Source organism: Hypanus sabinus, chromosome 20 (genome assembly GCF_030144855.1).
Source record: "Hypanus sabinus isolate sHypSab1 chromosome 20, sHypSab1.hap1, whole genome shotgun sequence".
NCBI classification, from domain to species: domain Eukaryota; kingdom Metazoa; phylum Chordata; class Chondrichthyes; order Myliobatiformes; family Dasyatidae; genus Hypanus; species Hypanus sabinus.
This window is the reverse complement of record NC_082725.1, coordinates 42,524,411-42,546,879: the sequence shown is the minus strand read 5'-3', so window position 1 is coordinate 42,546,879 and position 22,469 is coordinate 42,524,411. Positions and strand designations below refer to the sequence as shown.

At 40.7% G+C, this 22,469-nt stretch overlaps 1 protein-coding gene across 5 annotated transcripts in view; it reads left to right on the top strand.

Annotated features, from left to right (window-relative positions):
- LOC132378460 (catenin delta-2-like) overlaps positions 1-22,469 on the top strand; it is a 1,187,639-nt gene that overhangs the window by 882,118 nt on the left and 283,052 nt on the right. For all 5 annotated transcript variants that reach the window (XM_059945388.1, XM_059945390.1, XM_059945393.1 and 2 more), the window contains 3 exons: positions 19,115-19,149; positions 19,619-19,735; positions 19,951-20,135. In XM_059945388.1, the coding sequence (XP_059801371.1) occupies positions 19,115-19,149; positions 19,619-19,735; positions 19,951-20,135 (337 nt within the window). The remainder of the gene's footprint in view (positions 1-19,114; positions 19,150-19,618; positions 19,736-19,950; positions 20,136-22,469) is intronic.

Here is a 22,469-nt window from a genome sequence, read left to right as displayed (position 1 = left end):
AGAGAGTCAGCTCTCACAACACTGACCTTGGGCATCTGGCTCTCTGTCCTCAGAAGTTTTTAGAATATCTGAGTGAATTAGTTTGTTCTAGCAAAGGTTCATGAACATTCAGAGGTGTCTTTCACCGTAGATACATGATTCAAAGGAAGCATTGTCAACCCAAAGTACGGAAGTAAACCGTGTCATTGTAATTATCAATTATATCGAATCACCTACTTTTACCTTTGATCTTAAGGGTATGAAATTGTGATGTTGCTTTGAGTTTGTGGATCTCTAACAAGGTGGTCTCCAAGAGAATGTCCATTAGTTATGATGAATAAAGATTTCCACCTCCACAACTTTTCTGATTTCTCCAGTGACTTAGTCACAATCACAACAGATCTGGTTCATCTGAATCTAGAAATTGTTATTGCTGAAGAGACAGTTTAGATGCACAAATAAAGACCTGTTCTAACTAAACCTTTAAAGGAGAGGGCAAACAAGTGAGAAGGTAGAGTTCTCAGAGCACATCAAGAACCTAACCAGCATTGTGAAGTTGACATAATTGTTCAGACATACTGTTCAGGGAGATGCATTGCCCGTTTCCAGGATGGACAGTGAGGGGCACATGCAGACTGATTCAGATAATCCAGAAATGGAAAGTGACTTGGATATGACTGAAGCTGTACCAGCTTGAGAAGAAGCAGGCAAACCAAAAGCTGAATGTGAGGGAAATGTAAGAGCAAGGATATGTTGCTGAGGCTATGTAAGACATGGTCGGACCACACTGCATATTGTGAGTAGATTGGGCCCCTTTTCAAAGAAAAGATCTGCTAGAGTTGGAGAGGGTCCAGAAGAGGTTAATAAGAATGATTCCAGGAATGAAAGGGTTAATGTATGAAGAGCATTTGATGGCTTTGGGCTTGTACTTGCTGAAGTTTAGAAAAAAGAGTGGGAATCTTATTGAAACCTATTGAATATTGAAAGGCCTAGGCAGAATGAAAGTGGAGAGGATGTTTCCTTTGAGAATAGGACCAGAGGGCATAGCCTCAGAATAGACAGACATCTAGTTAGAACTGAGCTGAGAAGGAGTTTCTTTAGCCAAATGGTGGTGAATCTGTGGAATATATTGTCACAGACAGTTGCGGAGAGTAAGATCAAAAGGCCTTCGATAAGGTGCCACATAAGAGGCTGCTTAATAAGATGAGGGCCCATGGAATTACAGGAAGGATATTGGAATGGGTGGAGCATTGGCTGATAGGCAGAAAGCAAAGTGTGGGAATACAGGGATCTTTTTATGGTTGGTTGCCGGTTTCTAGTGGTGTTCCGCAGGGGTCGGTGTTGGGGCCGCTTCTTTTTACACTGTATATCGATGATTTAGATTATGGATTAAATGGTTTTGTGGCTAAGTTTGTGGATGACACCAAGATACGGAGGAGCAGGAAGTGTTGAAGAAACTAAAAGGTTGCAGAGACTTGGTCAGTTTAGGAGAGTGAGCAAAGAAATTACAGATGAGATACAATATTGAGAAATGTACAGTTGTATGTTTTGGAAGAAGAAATAATCAGGCAGATTATTATTTAGATGGGGAGAAAATTAAAAAATCGGAACTGCAAAGGGACTTGGGGGGTCCTCGTGCAGGATACCCTAAAGGTTAACCACCAGGTTGGATTGGCAGTTAGGAAAGCGAATGCTATGTTGGCATTCATTTCAAGAGGAATAGCGTATAAGAGTAAGGAGGTGTTGATGAGGCTCTATGGGGCACTGGTCAGACCTCATTTGGAATACTGTGTGAGTTTTGGGCCCCCTATCTTAGAAGGGATGTACTGATGTTGGAGAGAGTTCAGAGAAGATTTACGAGGATGATTCCTGGAATGCATGGGCTAACATATGAGGAGCGTTTGTTGGCTCTTGGACTGTATTCATTAGAGTATAGAAGAATGAGAGGGGATCTCATAGAAACATTTCGAATGTTGAAAGGGTTGGACGGAGTAGATGTGGAAAGGCTGTCTCCCTTGGTGGGCAAGTCCAGGACAAGAGGCTACAGTCTTAGAATTAGAGGGTACCCATTTAAAACAGAGATGAGGAGAAATTTTTTTAGCCAGAGGGTCGTGGATTTATGGAATTCATTGCCACATACAGCTATGGAGGCCCGATCATTGAGGGTGTTTGAGGAGGAGATTGATAGGTATCTAATTAGTCAAGGGATATGGGGAAAAACCCGGAAATTGGAACTAGCTGGGAGAATAGTTTAGCTCATGGTGGAGTGGTGAAGCAGACTCGGTGGGCCAAATGGCCTACTTCTGCTCCTTTGACTTGTGAAGTCATTGTGTATATTTAAACAGATGTTGACAGTTTCCTTCTTAGGGCATCAAAGGTTAGAGGGAGAAGGCAGGAGAATGGGGTTGAGAGGGATAATAATTCAGCCATGATGGAATGGCAGAAGAAACCCATTGGGCTGAGTGGGCTAATTTCGCTCATTTTGGATGGTTTGGACAAATACCTTGTGGAAATATTGAGTGTAAACATGCCTTAGGTGTTATTATCTTTGAGGCCAGAGGAGATTTCAACACTGGTTCTTCAAACCAGTGTCATTCACAAGATGTAACGGAGTTTTGAAATCTGCTGAGCCTTTCAGAACTAAAGTAGACCATAATTTATAGGAGCAGGGTTAGGCCTTTCGGCCCATGCAGTCTGATCCATGCAATAGTGTAAGGAGAAAAAAAGAGTAATTTTGAGTTTCTTTACAACCGGCTAGGAATATTGTTACTTTCTTTTGAAAAGATTGGGAAAATATGTCAAGCATCTTGAAGCTTCAAGGATCATGCTTGAATCCTGAGCCCACAATAACTAGATTAGATGAATAACCAATGTATCTTTTATGTGCTGTATTAAAACAAACACAACCTATCTAACGTTACACTGCCTGGTCTCTCAGTGTTATAGGCTAAGTTGAGAAAATTGCATAGAGGAGGAGGCTGCTCCCATTGGCAAGTGTTTCCAGGACCAGAAAGAACACCTATGGACTTTACTGCTTGCTAGCATGCTGGAAGCAGAATGCCTTCAAAATGGAAATGCAGAGATACCAGAGTGGGAATAAATTTTAAAACTACAGGAGAAATAGCAGAAACTGGAAACTGGTGGGCAAAATTTTTTTGTTTCAATTGGCCTCCTCCTGAGCCATAACAATTCTTTTACGCCACGATTTTTCAGTTCACTTTGGTTATAATGACTCTGGATCATGAAGCCCTCTGTTTTTGCAGAGAATATGACCTACCAGGATCTCAGCTGGCTCCATGAATTACAATTGCCTTTCAGATAATGTCAACTGGCAGTAATCTCTTTTGAAAGGTTATATTTCTTTAGTAGAATTATCATGGGATTTTATAGTGTTTTCAGATTGCTTGCAACTTTAAATAAGGGAAATAAAATAAATAGTGGTTGTCTTAAACATTATGGACAAGCTACGAAGAATTAAGGGTTTAATTATGTTCTGGGAGAATCATGTCAAGTCATCTATGATGCCCATTATACGTTCAGTTGCTTGTAGTTATTAGTTCTTATAAACCATTGCCAGTTAGTTGGAGAGCGAACTGAGTTTTTACGTAAGCTAGCTGGCTGCTAAGGTTTTATATTTGATTCATTTGCATTACGTTATCCTGGTTTCTTTTACGAATTGACCTTTTGCTTGATAAGTCTACCACATCAAGCACAGTTTAGGATCTAGCCAGGAAAAATAGGATTCTCTGCTCAAGGTGAAAACTTATTTCCTGAGTTGTGTTTCAGATGACATCCACATCTATGTGTTAAAAACTGTGGGACTTTATTAAGATTTTTATTTTTTTACTCTCACTGGCTGTAGATGATTCTGTGAAAAGGGAGCTCTATCTCTCTTTTGCAGCAGTGATAAACACATTTTCAAGATTTGCAGTCAATCAGGCATCAGTTGCTGTGAGATCAAGCTAATTTTGTCTGCAGTTGAAGTATAAAATATGAAGGCATTTTTCCGCAAATAAAATGAAATAAAAATTGTAATTTATTAAACTGGTGATGCGGAGAGACTAAAGGAGTAGTGGATACTTATAAAGGGAAGCTGGATAAACATGTAAATCAGGAAAGGGTGACGGATAAGTTAATGGGAATTAAATAATGATGGGGCAGCTCATGGGCCAGTTGGGGCAAATTATGTCATTCTTTGCAATAACTGCTATGTAAAGTTAGGCTTGTTCTTCTGGGAGCCGAGAAGGTTAGGAAATTTGAAAGAGGTATTAAAGTTATGAAATGTTTTTATGGAGAAAGTAAGGAAAAGATGTATCTACTGGCGGGATAGTTAATAAGAACACATGATTTTAAGTTTATTGCCAAAAGAACCTGGAGTTATTTTATGCAGTGAGATTAGATGATCTGACATGTGCTGCCAAAAAAATAATGTTGGGAGCAAATTAACAGCCATCTTCAAAGGGGAAACTGATGTATGCTTGAAAAATAGTATCTTGCAGACTTTATGTTGAAAGGGCAAGAGCATAGATCTAATTGAGTTGCTCTTTAAAAGAGTTGTCACATATATAAGTTCTGAATTGCTGTGTATTTAATATTTCAGTAATATTTGAGTGAATTGCATATGTCATCATGCTATTTCGAACCCTTATGTCTTTCTTTGGATTAATGTTTACGAAGTTACAAAACAAAACATTTGCGACAAGATATTTTTAAAATGAACCCAAGAGAGCTATCGACCTATTGTTGAAGTGCAGCAAGATGTCTGAACTAAACAAAAGGAGCGAGGAAACTACGCAGCCTGGCACATGCAGACTGTCAAGTTTTTAAAAAGGGAGTAAACAGAAGAATTCAGGAGTTCATAAAGATTGTGGATTGGGTGATAATTATTTAAAAAAAGGAGAAATGGCAGGCTACATTGGAAAAATGTAACACAAAGGGTAACTGGAATATGTATTCTCAACTAATTTAACATATTTCGAAGCAAATGAAATAGCCAGTGAGAAATGAGAACCAATTTTGTTGAGTTCATTGAGTTTAAAGGCATACAGTTTGCTCAAAGTTTAACTGCTCCAACCAAACCTTTCAAACTGAGCTCTGCTGATATTATGAAAGTGAGCCAAGAAAACTTGGAGCCAAAGCCATTGGTGACTGCAGATGTTTTGCGGAATCAAAAGGAAGGGGAGTCCATTTCAGTGTACATGGCTGAATTGAAGAGATTGAGCATTGTTAGTTCGGTACAACTGAGAGATGGTTTAGTTTGTGGAGTCGTACAAGTAAGGATTCAGAAATGCCTCCTAACTGAAACACGGCTCTCATTACAAAGAGCAATTGAAACCATTGTTTCAATGGAAACCACAGTCAGATGCAATTGAGTTACAGTCAGGAATGAAAGTGAGTGTAAACAAAATTATAAAGTCTAAACAGAAACCTGCCTGGCCAAAGAAATTCTGTTACTCTTGTGGCAGGGGCTCACATGTACCAGCCCAATGCAGGTTTAAAGGTGAAGCTTGCAGAAAATGCAATAAAGTAGAAAACATACAAATAACATTTTGGGCAGATAAAAATAAATGGAATGAACAGAGAAGAGACAAAGGTAAAAAGTCAAGGTGCAGCTTCAAAAAGAGTACTAATCTGCATGCTTTTGATGAAAAATCTGAAAATGAGAGTGGTACCTTGAGATTTACAATGTGAAAGCTAACAATAGACCAGCAATATGACTTACACCATAAGTGAATGGAAAATTAATAAGAGAGAATTGGCCACTGGCTCAGCTGTTTCAGTCATTCCACAAAATGAATTTGAAAGGCATTTCAAAGAGAAAAGATTATTCCTGTGGGAATGACATTCACAACAGTGAAATACAACAACCAACAAGCCACATTGAGCTTGCATGTGGTAAAAACAGGAGGACCAGCATTGTGGGGACGTGAGTGACTGAGACAACTAAACTTGATTGGAGATCCATCTACTACTTGCATGCCACATCCCCTACAATGAAGCCAGTTAAAAGTGAATTAAGAAAGGTACTGGATAATGCCAACTTTCTCTATGTTGCACACCATAAATCGCTCCCCAACAGAGGTCAAATAGGTGTTGGTGACAACCTCTGTGCTTCTGATTGGAAAGGATATTGGACCAACGAAGGACCATGCCACTCAGAGGAATTGTAAAAGTGGTGAAAGTAGTGGCCCATCTACAACAGTTTTTTGTAGGTAACATATCAGAGAAAGCTTCTGATACGTTAATCAGGCAGTTACCTGTGAAATCCAATCAAGAGAAAATCTACAAATACTGGAAATCCAAGCAACACACACAAAATGCTGGAGGAACTCAGCAAGCCAGGCAGCATCTATGGAAGAGTACAGCCAACATTTTGGGCTGAGATGTGTGAAATGTGGCTATGTTTTAAGCTGGAAGAGAGTTCAAGTAGCTTCAGGAAAGTTGCAAGTATTTGGCATTTTGTGAGTATAAGGAACCAGAGTCTACTTTGCCTGCATTAGGTTATTGCATGAAAGTAAAGTGGGAGACAGAAAGCTAATTGCAAAAGTCGATGCAAAGACCAAAGCCCAGCTGAATGAATATAAGACCAAAAAGAAAGGAGTCAATGGAGATATAAAACCAGAGGGTTCATCAGATGATGTTGTGGATATGGAAACCAAGAGGAGAGATCAGATCATAAAGGCAGCAATCAAAGGATTATTAAGAGAATACTCCAGTGACCTAATTGCACTTTCCCAAGATAAATATGCATGATCTAGAAGAAAAGGGAAGGAGAAGAAAGATGTCCAGTGTTTTCAGAAGCACTTCCTGCAGTCTCAGAGTCAATTCCTGCAACCAACAAGGAGGAAGCCCCAGAACTTGAGATTGTTTCACAGCAACAGGTCTCACCTGCCCAGCAGAGTGACCACCCTTGTCAGGAAAGACATTATCCCACAAGTGTAAGAAATCCTCCACAACAATTGAATCTTTAGGCCGGAATGGGATGATTTTAAATTTGCTATGCTGTGGATGGCTGTACAGTAGTTGTATTATATAATATACTGTGTATATAGTTGAGATACATTCTATATTGAGTTGGAATTTATAGCTAAGCCAGCAGGAGAGTTGAGTATTTAATATTTCAGTAATATTTGAGTAATCTTGTATATACTTTTATTAAGCATTCTTGTTCATTTAAATAGTTCATTAGTGGTTTTATATATATATCAAAACATGAATTGCATACACCATCTCACTACCATATGATATATGTGTGCCTCACTTAAAGTAAAACACAAAGTTAGACTCGCATTTTGGACTCCCATGTCTTCCTTTGAATTAGTCTAACATTTTTGAAGTTACAAAACATAACGTGCATAGCTTACATCAATGTTGTATCATAGCAACAGCAAATACGAGGTAACACACACAAGGAACTCAGCATTCTGTGGAAAAGAGTACAGTCGACATTCCAGCGGCACTCAGATATAAGATGAAGGCTTCCTCTGCAGTTTAAATGGACATGTGTTCCCAATGAACCCAACGTTGCTGCACTAGTGTAAAAAGGAAAAATGATTACAAGCCTAAGACATAGGAGCAGAATTAGACCACTCAGCTTGTTGAGTCTGTTCCACCATTTGATCATGGCTGATTTATTTTCCCTCTCAATGCCATTCTCCTGTTTTCTCCCCATAATATTTGATGCCCTTAATAATAAAGAATTTTAACAGCATCTGGTTTAAGTATACCCAATGACTTGGCCACTACAGCCTCTGTGGCAATGAATTCCATAGATTCACCATCCTCTAGTGAAAAATAAATTCCTTTCCTTGTATTTTGAGGCTATGTCCTCTGATCGTAGACTCTTCCACTGTTGGAAGCATCCTCCCCACACTGCTCTTCCTGTGCCCTTCAGTGGGTTTTAATGACACCCCCACTCATTTTAAAAAACTCCAGTGAGCATAGGCCAAGGGCCATCAAACAAACCTCATGTATTTCACCCTTTCATCTCTAAGATCATTCTTGTATACCTCTCCAGATCTTCCTTTCCTTTCCTTGACATGGGTCCAAATAAATATTTAGTAATACAGCATGGAGAAGGCCATTCTGACCCTTTGAGTTGTGCCATCCCAGCAACTCCACAACCCCGATTAACCCTAACCGAATCGTGAGAAAACTTACAATGACTAGTTAACCTACCCAGTGCGTCTTTAGACAGTGGGAGGAAACCAGAGCACTCAGGAGGAGTTGGACATCCCATGGAAGACATACAGAGGCTCCTTACAGAGGTTGCCGGAATTGAACTCTGAACTATGGAATGGCCCAAGCTGTCATAGTGTTGAGCTAACTGCTACGCCATCATGGCACCCAATACTGCTCATAATACTCCAGATGTGGTCAGAACAATGCCTTATAAAGCTTTAGCAGTACATCCTTGCTCTTACATGCCGATCCTCTTGAAATGAATACCAACATTGCATTCTCTTTGTGCCTTGTGGCACATTGGGCGGCAACCTTGCCATTTCTTCAGCATTTTTGTTTTTTCTTACGAGGCAGAGTGGCTAGCTCAGCTTTCAACCCAGCGTGGAAGGAAAGCTTGCAAGGAGCGTGAACGCAGAACCACTCGCCACCGTCAAGTGTGAGTATCTCTACACCACCAGGCAGCACTTAGAAAATATTCTACCACTTTATTCCTTCTACCATCAAGTCCAAGAACATACACTTTTGCACACTTCTTACACTATTTCTGCCGCTTCTTTCTCCTTTCTCCTAATCTGTCCAAGTCCCTCTACAGGCTCACTGCTTCCTCAACCATACCTGCTCCTCCACCTATTTTTGTATCATCCGCAAAATTGGCCACGTATTCATCAATTCCATCATCCAGATTATTAACATATGACATCAAGAGTAGCAGAACCAACACTGACCTCTGTGGGGCACTGCCAGTCAATGTCAGCCAACTAGGAATTCCCCACCCTTTATTCTCACAGTTTCCCTTCTCCCAGTCAACCAATATTCTAGATATGCTAGTATCTTTCTTGTAATACCATGGACGCTGATCTTGTTTAACAGCTACATGTGCGACACCTTGTCAAAGGCCTTCTGAAAATCCAAGTCAGCAAGCCCTCACATCCATTCCCAGCTCTGGGGGAATACCAGGAGTTTATCTTCCATTATAAATGAGACTTTTCCTTCCGTTTTACCATTCAGTAGCAGGATGGCAGCATTAATTTTAAACGTTAATAATAGACGTTGTTAAGCGATTGGCTAGAGGCCCAGACCGTGATGCTTTAACAAACTGCTTGGCTGAGAACTTAGTCCCACCACTGAGCTTTGAATGTGATTTCAACTTGCAGCTGCCAGCTAAAAGTTGTGCCAACAGTCTCCCCACCAGAAGTCCCTCTGCCACATTATAGGGTCTGATTTGGCATTATCCTTTACATGGCAGTAATATTACTTGCCTCCTCACCTTCAGGCTGGATGACACCCTCACGTTGCTGCACCGGAACACGTATTGCTTATCTAAGGAGTTGTGAACTGAACTGAATGACCTGCAGTCATTACTGAACATCTTTTTAACTTCTGACTTAATGATGGAGGAAAAGTGATTGATGAAGCATTTCAAAATTGCTGTGCCTTGGAAATGATCCTGATGCACCGTGGCTGGAATATTTGCCGTCCACATGTCCTGATGACGTTCATGCTGTTTCTGAAATAGCCCACAGCCTGGGAAGGCCCCATGCCTGCCTCCATTAAGCAAAGTGCAATTGTTACATGTGCTTTGTAGTTTTTAGGTTCAATTCTGTTTATTTTTGCTTTGCCATGGCCTTTGCATACATTTTTACATTGTGATGTATTGTTTTACTCTGATGGTTGCCCACGACCTCATGTCTCTTTTCACAACTTGAAGTATGAGTCTGCTGCTGGATGAACAGATTCTGGTGGCCAGATGTGATAGATCTATTTCCATTGTTTTAACTAAGGATCTTAGGCAATGTAGAATGAGAAACTAATCAAAATTTAGACATGAGCCGTAATCTCCTTCCAAATAATGCCAGAGCTTAGAACACAGCATGAAGTAGTGATGCAGAAAGCTACCCCTATAGGCCACATCGAGCACTGAATCCCACAATTCAGCACCCGAAAGAAGACTCGATCTGGAATTCTACTCGTATCTTGACAAGTATGTGGGCCGTGTCTCATGTGGTGTTCTGAGAGACTTTGTAGTAGTATTATCAAGTACAAATTTGTCACCAAGCTGCATGGGACATTCAGACAATTGTAAGGGAGGTCTTAATAATCATCTGAGCATTCAAAGTGGAGAAATTTAGGGATGAAATGGCTTGCTTGGGGCTGAAGGACTGTGTATGTGTGTTGGTTGGAAGGAGGAAAGGAGCTTTTGCTGTTGTTTTGCTGTTGTTTTGTTGCATGTTGTTCTGCTGAGCATTGTGGCCATGCTGTGCTGGTGCTAGAATGTGTGGCGATACTTGTGGGCTGCCCCCCCCCCCACACCCTCAGTTGGTGAGGCACATTTGACCTTATGTTTCAAGGTAGACGTGATAAATAAACTTGAATCTTGAAACTTGAGGAAATCTTAAGTTTTGACGTGTTGGTATCAGAAGGAAGAGATATAACAGTGGCAGTCAGGAATGTGCCAGAAACTAGAATTAGAAGATGTACGATTCTTGATGGATTGAAAGACACGGGATTACCATGATCACTGAGGAATTTGAAGCATGACTTGTCACGTTTGAAGTATGGGATACTGTGTAATGCTGCAAGAAGACAGGCAGTCAGCTGAAAGATATGTTGCTTTGTCAGTGAGAGAAAACTTCAGAACAGAACTTGCGTGGCAGCAAAGTATTTGTTATGCTGATCAAATTGCATGATTGCCCGTGTGCAATTTAGAGTGTTGAGTGAGTGAATAATTTCTTTAAAAAAAAAAGTGATCCATGAATTTTTGAAACCATATGTACGGACTAAAAAATTCATTTTTTCCATCCTAGTTTTGAAGTAAAAACAGAAACTGCTGAGGGCACAAACAATGGTTCAGGTCAGGCAGCAATTGTGAGAGAGGTGGAATTTGCTTTGGTTCCCTGTAAATTGTTCATTTCTTATTTTGTGAACTGGGTATCACTGGCAAGGGCTGTGGTAGCCATTGAGAAAATGGTGGTGAGCTGCCACTGCTGTCTTTTTGATGAAGATGGTCCTAGAATGTGGTTGGGGATGGAGTTCCAGGATTTAGATCCAGCAGATGCTTTCCTGTGTCACAATAGTGTGTGTGGCTTGGAGGGGGACCTGCGTTTCATCTAAAGGATGCGATGGCATTGTGGCCAAGTTTGCAGTGGACATTAAGATAGATAGAAGAATAAGTGGTGTCACAAAGCCAGTGAATTTGGAGAAGAATTTGTGAAGGTTCGGAGTATAGGCAAAAGATGGAGTACAGCATTGGAGAATCAGCTTATGCAGCCCGGTAGGACAAATAAAGGTGTAGAGTATTTTCTAAATAGGGAGAAATATCAGAACTTAGAGGTGCAAAGGGAGTTGGAAGACCGAATACAGGATTCCCTTAAGGTTAACTTGCAGGTTGAGTCAGTAGTAAAGAAGGAAAATGCAATGGTAGCATTCATTTCGAGAGGACTGGAATACAAAAAAGCAGGGATGTACTGCAGAGGCTTTGTAAGCCATTAGCCAGACTGCATCTGGAATATTGTAAGCAATTTTACACCTTATACTGCATAAGGAAACATGTATTGGTCCTGGAGAGGGACCAGAAGGGATTCACTGGAATGATCCCAGTAACAGTAGGCTTAATACTGAGGAACGTTTGATATCTTTAGGCTGTACTCAATAGCATTCTGAAGGATCTATCTATATATGCCTCTCATAATTTTATAAACTTAAATTACATTTTCACTCAGCGCCCACCACTCTAGAAAAAGCATCCATCCTCTCCAAGTACTTGGCATCAAATCCAGAAAGTATCTTGGTAAACTTCTGCACCCTCGCTGATGCTTTCACATTCTTCCTAGAATGAGGCAACCAGAATTCACTATTCTTTACCAGATGGGTTGGTTTTATGGAGGTCATTTGTTTTAAACCTGCCAAATTTTGAACTCCAGTCTCTCTTTTGCTAGTTGAAGCCTCTGGATAATTTCCCTGGTAATTTAATTGTTCTGCCATTACCATACTCTGTAGAATTGTCATATTTCAGCCATTTTCCAACAATGTTCGTTAATGATCAAGTCAAGGTGTTGGAAGCTTATGGACCAAATACCAACTAGAGGCAATTAGATAGATTCACATATGACCCTTTCACCTAAATCTTGGTAAGTACTTCTGAGTGGAGACAACAGTAATAAAGTCTAATGCCTCAACCAACTCCCAAACAGGAATATCTTAATACATTAAAGCACAAAATCATACAGGCGGTTTTAAAATAATCTTTCTTGATGTTGCTTGGAAGCAGCATATTCTACCTCATGGACTGAAAATAACACATCTCAACAAAAAGGAAAGTGCATTAAACCTCCTTAACAGAAGCAAGGAGGAATTTTTTAGTCTGAGAGTAGTAAACCTGTAGAATGCTCTGCCGTAGACTGCAGTGGAGGGCAAGTCCATGCAGATATTTAAGGTGGAAGGTCAAGCAACATCCACAAAATGCTGGTGGAACGCAGCAGGCCAGGCAGCATCTTTCAGGAGAAGCACTGTCGACGTTTCGGGCCAAGACCCTTCGTCAGGACAGGTGATGTAAGGTGGAAGGTGATGTTTTCCTGATCAGTTAGGGCATCCAAAGATATAGCAAGAAGTCAGGTGTCTGGGGATGAATGGGATCTGGGATCAGCCACGGTAGAATGGAATGACAGTGCAGTCTTGATGGGCTAAATGGGCGAATTCTGCTCCCATGTCTTATGGTCTAACATCCGATGAATTTTTGCTTTCATTTTACTCAACTGCATACATCAGAGCTGACCACAGATAAGTCAGTCCTTTTTTGTGTTGATTCTGTCATTAAGGCTGTTAATGTGGTGGAAGCTGGTTTGTACAATTCAGTTCTGTCTAGAAGGGCTGGTTAGTGTGGTATCGGTTGTCGGTTAAAACTCTTGTATACTACCAGGGAGAGCAGAAATCTGTGCCAAACCTGAATTTCAGAGAAGGTTGTGCTATGCACTGACGAAAATACTGTAAATATGTGAAATTCAAGTCAAATTGCTTTTATTGTCATTTCAACCATAACTGCTGATACAGTACATAGTAAAAACGAAACAATGTTCCTCCAGGACCATGGTGCTACATGAAACAACACAAAACTACACCAGACTACCGGTACTTGAAACAACACAAAACTACATTAGACTATGTGAAACAACACAAAACTACATTAGACTTCAGATCTACATGGGACTACATAAAGTGCACAAATCAATGCAAGACAGTACAATAATTCGTAAACAAGACAATAGGCACAGTAAAGGGCAAATTAAAATATAATAATAAGTGATGTAAATGTAAACAATGTTTTAGCAGCAATTGAGAAAGAAATGAGCAAAAATTGCAAAGGGAGTGGAGTGGTATTCAGGTGTGTGTGTGCGTGCGTGCGTGCGTGCGTGCGTGTGTGTGTGTGTGTGTGTGTGTGAGACACTAGACTCTGGGAATTGAGGAGTCTGATGGTTTGCGGGAAGAAACTGTTACCCAGTCTGGTCTTGAGAGCCCAGATGCTTTGGTACCTTTTGCCAGATGGCAGGAGGGAGAAGAGATTGTATGAGGGGTGCGTGGGGTCCTTCACAATGCTGTTAGCTTAGCAGATGCAGCGTGTGGTGTACATGTCTGTAATGGCGGGAAGAGATGATCCCTTCAGCTGATCTCACTATCCGCTGCAGGGTCTTATGATCTGAAGGGTGCAATTTCCGAGCCAGGCAGTAATGCAGCTGCTCAGGAACTCTCGATATATCCTCTGGAGAATGCGGTGAGGATGGGGGTGGTGGGGGGGGAGGGAATTGACTTTTCTTAGCCTTCACAGAAAGTAGAGATGCTGCTGGACTTTCTTTGCTATGGAGCTGGTGTTGAGGGACCAGGTGAGATTCTCCGCCAGGTGAACACCAAGAAATTTGGTGCTCTTAATGATCTCTACAGAGGAGCCATCGATGTTCAGTGGGGAGTGGTCGCTCCCTGCTCTCCTGAAGTCAACAACTCTCTCTGTTTTGTTCACATTCAGATACAGGTTGTTGGCTCTGCACCTCTTTGTATGCTGACTCGTCTTTCTTGCAGATGAGACCCACCACGGTCACATAACAGGATTGATTCATTCCATTAGTTTTGTCTGACTGTCAGTGGGGAAGCATCAATTGAGAAACGGAGGCTCTCAAATTATGGAACCTGTGCCTACTTGGCAGAGAATGTAGAAGCTATTGAGATTGATAGAGTTTAAATCATGGTGGTTCAGGATATGTGATCAAGGTAGTGAATATAGTCATTATTGAATTGAATGGCAATTTATGTGCAAGAGATTAAATGGCCTAGATCTGTTTCTTTTACTTCAATTGTTTTACAGTTGCTTCATTCAGGTGCCTTTACCACACTGCTTAAAGTTGGTGTGTGAACCTCACATATAAGCGTGCACGTTTTCTTCAGTCAAAAAAATCTCTCAGGAAATTGTTCCCTTCAATTGTCTTTTAAAAGAAGATGTTTATTTAACAGTACATATTCTTTGGTTCAAGCCAGTATTTCATGATTAGTCAGCCCCAGCCCTGCATTAAAGAAGTTTTACTTAAAATTCTTACTGTCATGTCCCCATACATCTAAGACAGTGACAAGAATTTTGTGCGGTTTTAAACACTAAAAGCTCAAGTATGAGAATCGTGTAGCATGCCCTGATTATAATAAACTTTCCCTGGTGCATCATTTCTCCTTCAGTTAACAGTTCTTTGGATGGCTTTTTGCATAAACTGACCTGATTTTATGGAAGTAAGTGCTCTGTGAGTTGTGTTGATGTTTTCTTCTTGCTAAGACACCACTTTAGTTCCTGAGCTAATTCATCATCAGCTGTGGAAACAAAACAAAACTTGAGTTTTGGGTTTTCACTTTGCCCATCAAAAATTAATATCAATTGTTAGGCAGCTTGACGGAAACTGCTGCTTAGTTAATGCTGGTGAAATTACTTTTGTGGCTGATGATACCACAGAGAGTGGAACCTTACACTACGAGTTTACAATTTACATGGCGCTAGTTCTGAAAGTTCAAGGTTTAGCTTGGTTGAATCCAGTTTGATTTCTGTTCACTCTCTGCAATTTATCTGTTCTGGGTGAGAGTTCTTGCAGATCTTGAAATCGTAAGACTATCACATAGTCAAAGAGCTAAGATAATCAAATGCATCCTTGAAACAATTTGCCAATAAAGCCTCAGATGGACTGTAGGCAATCTCTTTTATCAGACTGCACTGACCATTTTCCATAGGAACGAGACAGTGGTGTTCCTTTGTTTGGAATTCCAAGTTTTCCTTTTCTAACTATTCACTGATTTATGGCAATGAGACGTTCTTAAGGAACTTCTACTCATAAGGAGCAGAGACAAAATTTGGCTTAACGCAGATGATTCCACCATCTGTGATGCATAGCAAAGCAGCTCCATTATATTTAGAAAGAATGCATTCACGATCACTGTACCTGAGTTTGACATTTACCAACCTGGATAATAACACGATCAGGTATTTCTTAAAACTTGATTTAGATTGAGCAAGTGGCATCTGAAACTGTTGAAAGGAAATGGGAGCTAGCATAGACAGATCATGGGAGATTCTTTGATTAGACCTCAAAAGTACAGCACAACATTGTTTTAATATTGCTTAAGCCTTAGTCTGTAAAGTTCATTCACTGGCAAAGACAACTATGAAACCTGTTGGTAAATATTCACCACTTCACCACACCTTGTTCCAATTCCAACCTCACTCCTGAACGCTCTGCTCTCCACTCCCTTTGCACCAATCCTAACCTTACTATAATACCCGCTGATAAGGGAGGAGCTGTTGTAGTCTAGCGTACTGACATCTACCTTGCCGAGGCACAGCGACAACTCGCCAATACCTCCTCTTATTTACCGCTCAATCATGACCCCACTAAGGAGCACCAGGCCACTGTCTCCCACACCATCACCAACCTTATCAGCTCTGGGGGATCTCCCATTCACTGCCCCCAACCTCATAGTTCCAACACCCCGCACTTCCCATTTCTACCTCTTACCCAAGATCCACAAACCTGCCTGTCCAGGTAGACCCATTGTCTCAGCTTGCTCTTGCCCCACCGAATTCATTTCTGCATACCTCAGCGCTGTTTTATCCCCCCTTGCTCAATCCCTTCCCACCTATGTTCATGACACTTCTCACGCTTTGAATTTTTTCAAAGATTTTGTTCCTTGGCCCCCACCACCTTATTTTTACCATGGAGGTCCAGTCCCTATATACCTCCATCCCCCAACAGGAAGGTCTCAAAGCTCTCCACTTCTTTTTGGATTCCAGACCTAACCAGTTTCCCTCTACCACCACTCTCCTCCACCTAGCAGAATTAGTCCTTATTCTTAATAATTTCTCTTTTGGTTCCTCCCACTTTCTTCAAACCAAAGGTGTAGCCATGGGTACCTTTGGCTACGCGTCCCACCTATGCCTGCCTTTTTGTTGGCTTTGTGGAACAGTCCATGTTTCAAGCCTATATGGGTATCCGTCCCCCACTTTTCCTTCGCTACATCAACGACTGCTTTGGCACTGCCTCCTGCATGCATGCTGAGCTCGTTGACTTCATTAACTTTGCCTTTTCCAGCATCTGCAGATTTCCTTGTGTTTGCATTGGTAAATATTCATCCTCACTCTCTGCTGAATGTGAACAGGTGGAATGAATCGATTATCTGCTGTAAAAAAAAATCCATGTTTTTTCTCATTCCATTAACGGTAGATATTTATTTCCCCTCCCACAGTTTACAAATGCTGTTAAAGCTTTCCATTTTGGAATCTGTAAGAGGTGCAGGCCACGGCAGGCTGAGGGAATGAAGAGGTTGTCTCTCTGTGACTTTGCTCAAATAGCCTGGCACGAGGGAACTTCAGATTCAGAACAGAAAGCCAGAATCCAGGTGTTGAAGAATTCCGGGTGACACTGCCATATTCTCTGTCTTCTTAATTCTAGTTCTCTTGTTTGTTCCACTTTTGTCACATCAATATTTCCTTTTACACTACTTCACAATGCATTACTATCTTCAAACCATTCATTTATATGTTGCACCGTCATGTTGTTTTCCACTGCGTCCTGTATTCATTGTTGCATTTATAATTACCGTGCCTGGCATCTTCACACGAGTAAGAATTTTCATTGCATCTTGGTGTATATGCCAATAAACTAATCTGAATCTGAAGGGCCATCGCTCAATTGGGAAATGATTGGCAGATAGAAAACAAAACATGGACTTCTCTGATTGGCAGACTGTGCTGTGTGGGGTATCACCAGAACTGGTGCTTGGACCCCAAGTATTCTTAATCCGGATCAACAATTTCACTGAGGAATTATGTGTAATCCTTCCAATTTAGTCAATTGCATAAACTAAGAGGGATATTGAGGGTGAAAAGGATGCAAGAAGGTTTCATGGGACTGGAGGCAAGTGAGCAACATGGCAGATGTAATACAGAAACGAAAATAGCAGTGAGGATATCCACTTTGTTAGGAAGAATACAGTGTTTTTTTAATGGTGAGAGATGGGGAAATGTTGACTATCGAAGTGACAGGGATAGACTGAAATAGGAAGAAAATTCTTTACTCAGAAGGAGGTGAGTAAGTCTTAGTAACTCTGTTCCCTAGAAGCCTGTGAAATATGAGTCATTGCAATCAAGATAGAAGCTGATAGATTTCTGGATACTGGAAGACACAAGGGGTAAGAGAGTAGGGCAAGAAAATGGTGTTGAGGAAGATGATTAACCATATAATACAAATGACCCATCATGTTCCAAGAACTTCTTTTACATGAAAGCTCTTTGAAGACGCCCATAGTTGTCATTGACATTTTTTTTATTGAGATAAGCCAACCACTGCTGGCAGAACAATCATTTCACGGAAGTGGCAATAAACCAGGGTTTCTCAACCCAGGGTCCACGGACCGCTTGGTTAATAGTCGGGGTCGATGGCACAAAGAAGGTTAACCTTTCACCTTTCTTCTATAGATTTACTGAGTATGCCCACAAGAAAATAAATCTCAGGATTGTACATGGTGACATATATGTATGTACGTTCATATAAAATTTACTTTGAACTTTGAGCCCTTGCTATAAACAGAACATGTCAATGGATAAAGTTGCCAGCAGGCCTATTGTTACTTCTAATAAGCAGTGATCTCGAAAGAGTTGTGATAATGGTCTGTTTGCTTTTAGAATTTAATTGGAAATCTAACTATTGATGTCCACCAGATCTTTCTATTGAAAATATTCTAAGTGGAATCTTAATGTGTTTAATCAGCAGGTAGTCAAACTTGCAGTCTGGAATTTCAGTTACCTGTAAATGCTAATAAGCTGCCTTTAGCAGGGTAGTGCATGGGGATATTATTGATGGTTCCAAATCTGGAAAAGCAAAGGAGTCTGTCTTTCCTAGTTCATCTCATAATCCATGGTGAAGCGCACTATACTGGTAGAAGGTGAAACTAGAAAGGTAGATACCTTCTCTACCAATACAACAGCTGTCTGGAACTCGTGACAAATGCTGCCTCTCTGATCCAGGTTCTTGACCAGAAACACCAACTCTCCATTTCACTCTACTAATGCTATTTGACTGAAGGAGTTTCACAAGTTTTGTTTTGCTGCAGCAGCTGTAGTCTTGTCTTCGTCCCTGATCTTCAGCACTTTGACACAGAAGAATATGCTTTCAGTTCTCTTGATCCTGAGCAGTCGAAGTCTCTGTAGCTTCTTTTAAAGTACTTCTTAAAACCTGGTCCTGGTCAAGTTTCACCCCCTCGTGAGGACCATTGTTGAATTTGTGTACTCACACATGACCAAGTAACATTGCATATTTTATAGTAATAGTATCACTTAAATGCCTTTTGTTTTCCTGTAATTTTAAACTGACTGTACTATTTACATCACATGTTATACTTACCCTCATCCATATATATTTTTTCACCTTTGTCTCCTCAGTTCGACAGAGGATTCCTTTCGCTGGCACATACAAGGTAAAGCCTCTTCTTTTTAAAGTACTTACTCTGAAGGGGTTAAGTTCTGTAAACCTGCCTAATGAACTTCAAACAGTGAAGAACAATGGCAGGCAGAGTAATATTGCATTGCATTCCTTGATTTTTATCTACAGATTGTCTACCCAAAATTTGTTTAATTCTAAATGGTTTTGTATGCATACAGTGGAAAACTGTGACCTCTTATGCAGAGTCTCTTCAATTGGCAGCTTGTCTAATCACACTGAAAAATTGTGATAATTGGTAATGGCCTCAAGTGATGTTATACCAAAGTGCCATTTAGTTTTAGGATGTAATTGGAGAACTAAGTATGGAGTTAATTTCTGTGTGATGAACAGAGGAAGTCCTTCAAGCTTATTATTATCTCAGAGTATCAGATTAGGGCAAGAGTTTATTAATTATTCTGCCATTTACTCTTTTTCTCTTTTTGAACCTCATATACAAACCTCAGATGCACAGAAAAGTGCAGACGATGAAATTGCCAGTGGCTTGGAGCTGGTAGATTCCTGCCTCAGATCCCTGCAAGAATCGGGTATACTGGACCATCGTGAATACTCTTCAAGTGAAGGTGAAATTAAGTTAATTTAATACTTAACTCGTTATTTGTATAATTAGTTGAAAGAGTTGCTAACTGTCCATCTTACTCGCATCATAGGTGAGTGCAGTAGTCCCATTTGGAAAGGTTGAAAGTGTTAAATTCTATTGGATCAGAAAAGGGCGTTAAATATGTACTTTCTGCTTTGGTGACAAGTCTTCTGACTGCTCTTAACTGACTCTGAACAGGGCCCAGTCTCCTCTCCCAGAGTGCCTCACAGATCAATGCCAACCCTGAAGGATCATACCAGTACTCGGGCAGTTACCATAGCAACCAGACCCTCTCACGTGGTGACTCAACTACATCACAACTCTCTGGGAGGATCTCGAGTGGTCAGGTTGGAGCGGGTGTCAGCATCCATAGCTATGGGCAGGTAATTAAAATAATTCTATAAAAATGTGAACAGTAAAAATAAGATTTTAATGATTTTAATACTTTCAATGCATCTCAAGCAGTTTACAGTAGATTGGAAATGTGGTTACTCTTATAATATAGAACATCAATTACCAACTTGTATGCACCAAGATCCCACTGACAACTGTAAGATAAATGACCAGATTTAATGTCCAGCTTTGGAAAATAGATAAATATTGGGCAGGGCATTAGGGAGCACAGCTAGGATTTTTTAACTGTTCACCTGAAAGAATAGTCTGGGCATCAATCTGATTCCTCTTCCCTTAAAGGTGCAGGGGAATGGCATCATAGTGCGTTCAGATTTCTGAGGTGCGGTATGGAAATAAGAATGCAACTCCAAGCCTTGATACACAAGGTGTTCACAGAGTCTTGTGAACATCTGGAGTATCTATTAAAGAGCCTGTAAGTTTTATAACTGGACAGTATCAATGTACATGTATTTGGGTATAGTCATAGGATGCCCATCAGATGACCTCCCACTTCATCAAACGAACAGTCTTTTAACCCCTAACCACAACATTTTTCCTAAAGCAGTCAGGGAAATTAATGCTAGAATTTTTTTCCTATTATTTAATGCTAGTACATTCTAAGAGATTAACCTTTAGTTTCTGAAGATAATGGCAACCCGAGGGTCAGAACAAGGTTGAAATGACTGGCCAAAGTTTTAGTATCAAACAGTAAATATTTTGCACAAGTAATTTTGGAGAATAACTGACTTTCCTACAGCTGGCAAGAAGGATGAAGGATTATCATTGCTAAAAACACAATTTCTTCTCTTCAGGATTTTATACTCAGTTGACACTTTATTAGATACCTCCTGCAGCTAATAAAATGGCCAAGTGTACATTCCTGGTCTTCTGTTGCTGTGGCCCATCTACTTCACGGTTCAACGTGTTGTGCATTCAGAGATGCTCTTGTGCAGATCACGGTTGTAACACACAGTTATTTGCGTTACTGTTGGTTTTCTGTTAGCCTGAACTAATCTAGCTATTATCCTCTAACACGCTCATAAACAAGGCTTTTTCACCCACATAACTGCTGCTCATGGGATGATTTTTGTTTCCCACACCATGCCCTGTAAACTCCAGAGACAGTTGGGTGTGAAAATCCCAGGAGATCAGCAATTTCTGAGATACTCAAGCCACCCCATCAGTTACTAACAATCATTCCACTGTCCAAGTCACTTAAATCACATTTCTTCCCCATTCAGATGTTTGGCCTGACCAACCACTGAACCTCTTGTCCATGTCTGCATTGTTTTATACATTGAATTGCTGCTATGTGATTGGCTGATTAAATATTTGCATTAAGAAGAAGGTACACAGGTGTGTCTAATAAAGTGGCCACTGAGTGTGTTACTCCTCTCTTCCTTTAATAATTCCCTTTCTTGGTTGGTGCGACTGTAACGAAACCCAATTTCCCTCGGGATCAATAAAGTATGTCTGTCTGTTTGTCTAATGTTTGTCCTCTTACCCCACCATAAGATCCCATTCCATCTGTTAATCAGACCCTAAGCTGTCTGAATCACTCACATAATGTATCAGTTCATTTTAATTGGCTTGCTTGAAATTTTACTTGGTTGACCAAGCTTTAGGCCCTGCAAGAGTTTGTATTAATGTTAATTTCTGCCTGGTGGTTTTCCTGTAAAGTGCTCAAGGATATTTTACTGCATTAAATGCACAGCATAAGCTTCAGTTTATTCTCAACTCTGTTGCCCTTGGCCTTGCTTGGGACCTGTCCATTCTAGAGCACTGGATTTCATTCTGACAATATGTTACACTTGCAGTTCTTACCATTGTGTTCCCTACTTCTGTAAACTCTTCAGATTCCTGTCTGGATTCCAATTCTCATCATGAACATTTCTGCCTTCAGCTCTGGAATTCTCCCCTTAACTTGTCCTGCCTTTTGTTAAGACAATTCTTTGTGCTTGCATTCATTCTTCTGTGACCATTAAACCAAATCTCTCACCATTCTGTAACTCTGAAGTGCTTTGCTTAAAAACAGTACAGTCGGCCCTCCTTATCCGCGGGTCCAACCAGCCGCGGATCAGGAAAACCCGGAAGGTGAGCATTGTTCGCCTCGCGCCTCGTTCGTTCGCTACTTGTGTTGTGAGTGAGAGGAAGGACTTTAAGGCTAGTAAGGAATGGCTGGCTAGCTCAGTAAAGCATTACTGCCTCAAGAACTTAAAGATCACGGGAGAATCGGGATCGGCTGATGCCGAGGCAGCATCAGCGTTCCCAGAAGAGCTACAATGGTTGCGTCTGTACTGAACATGTACAGACTTTTTTTCTTG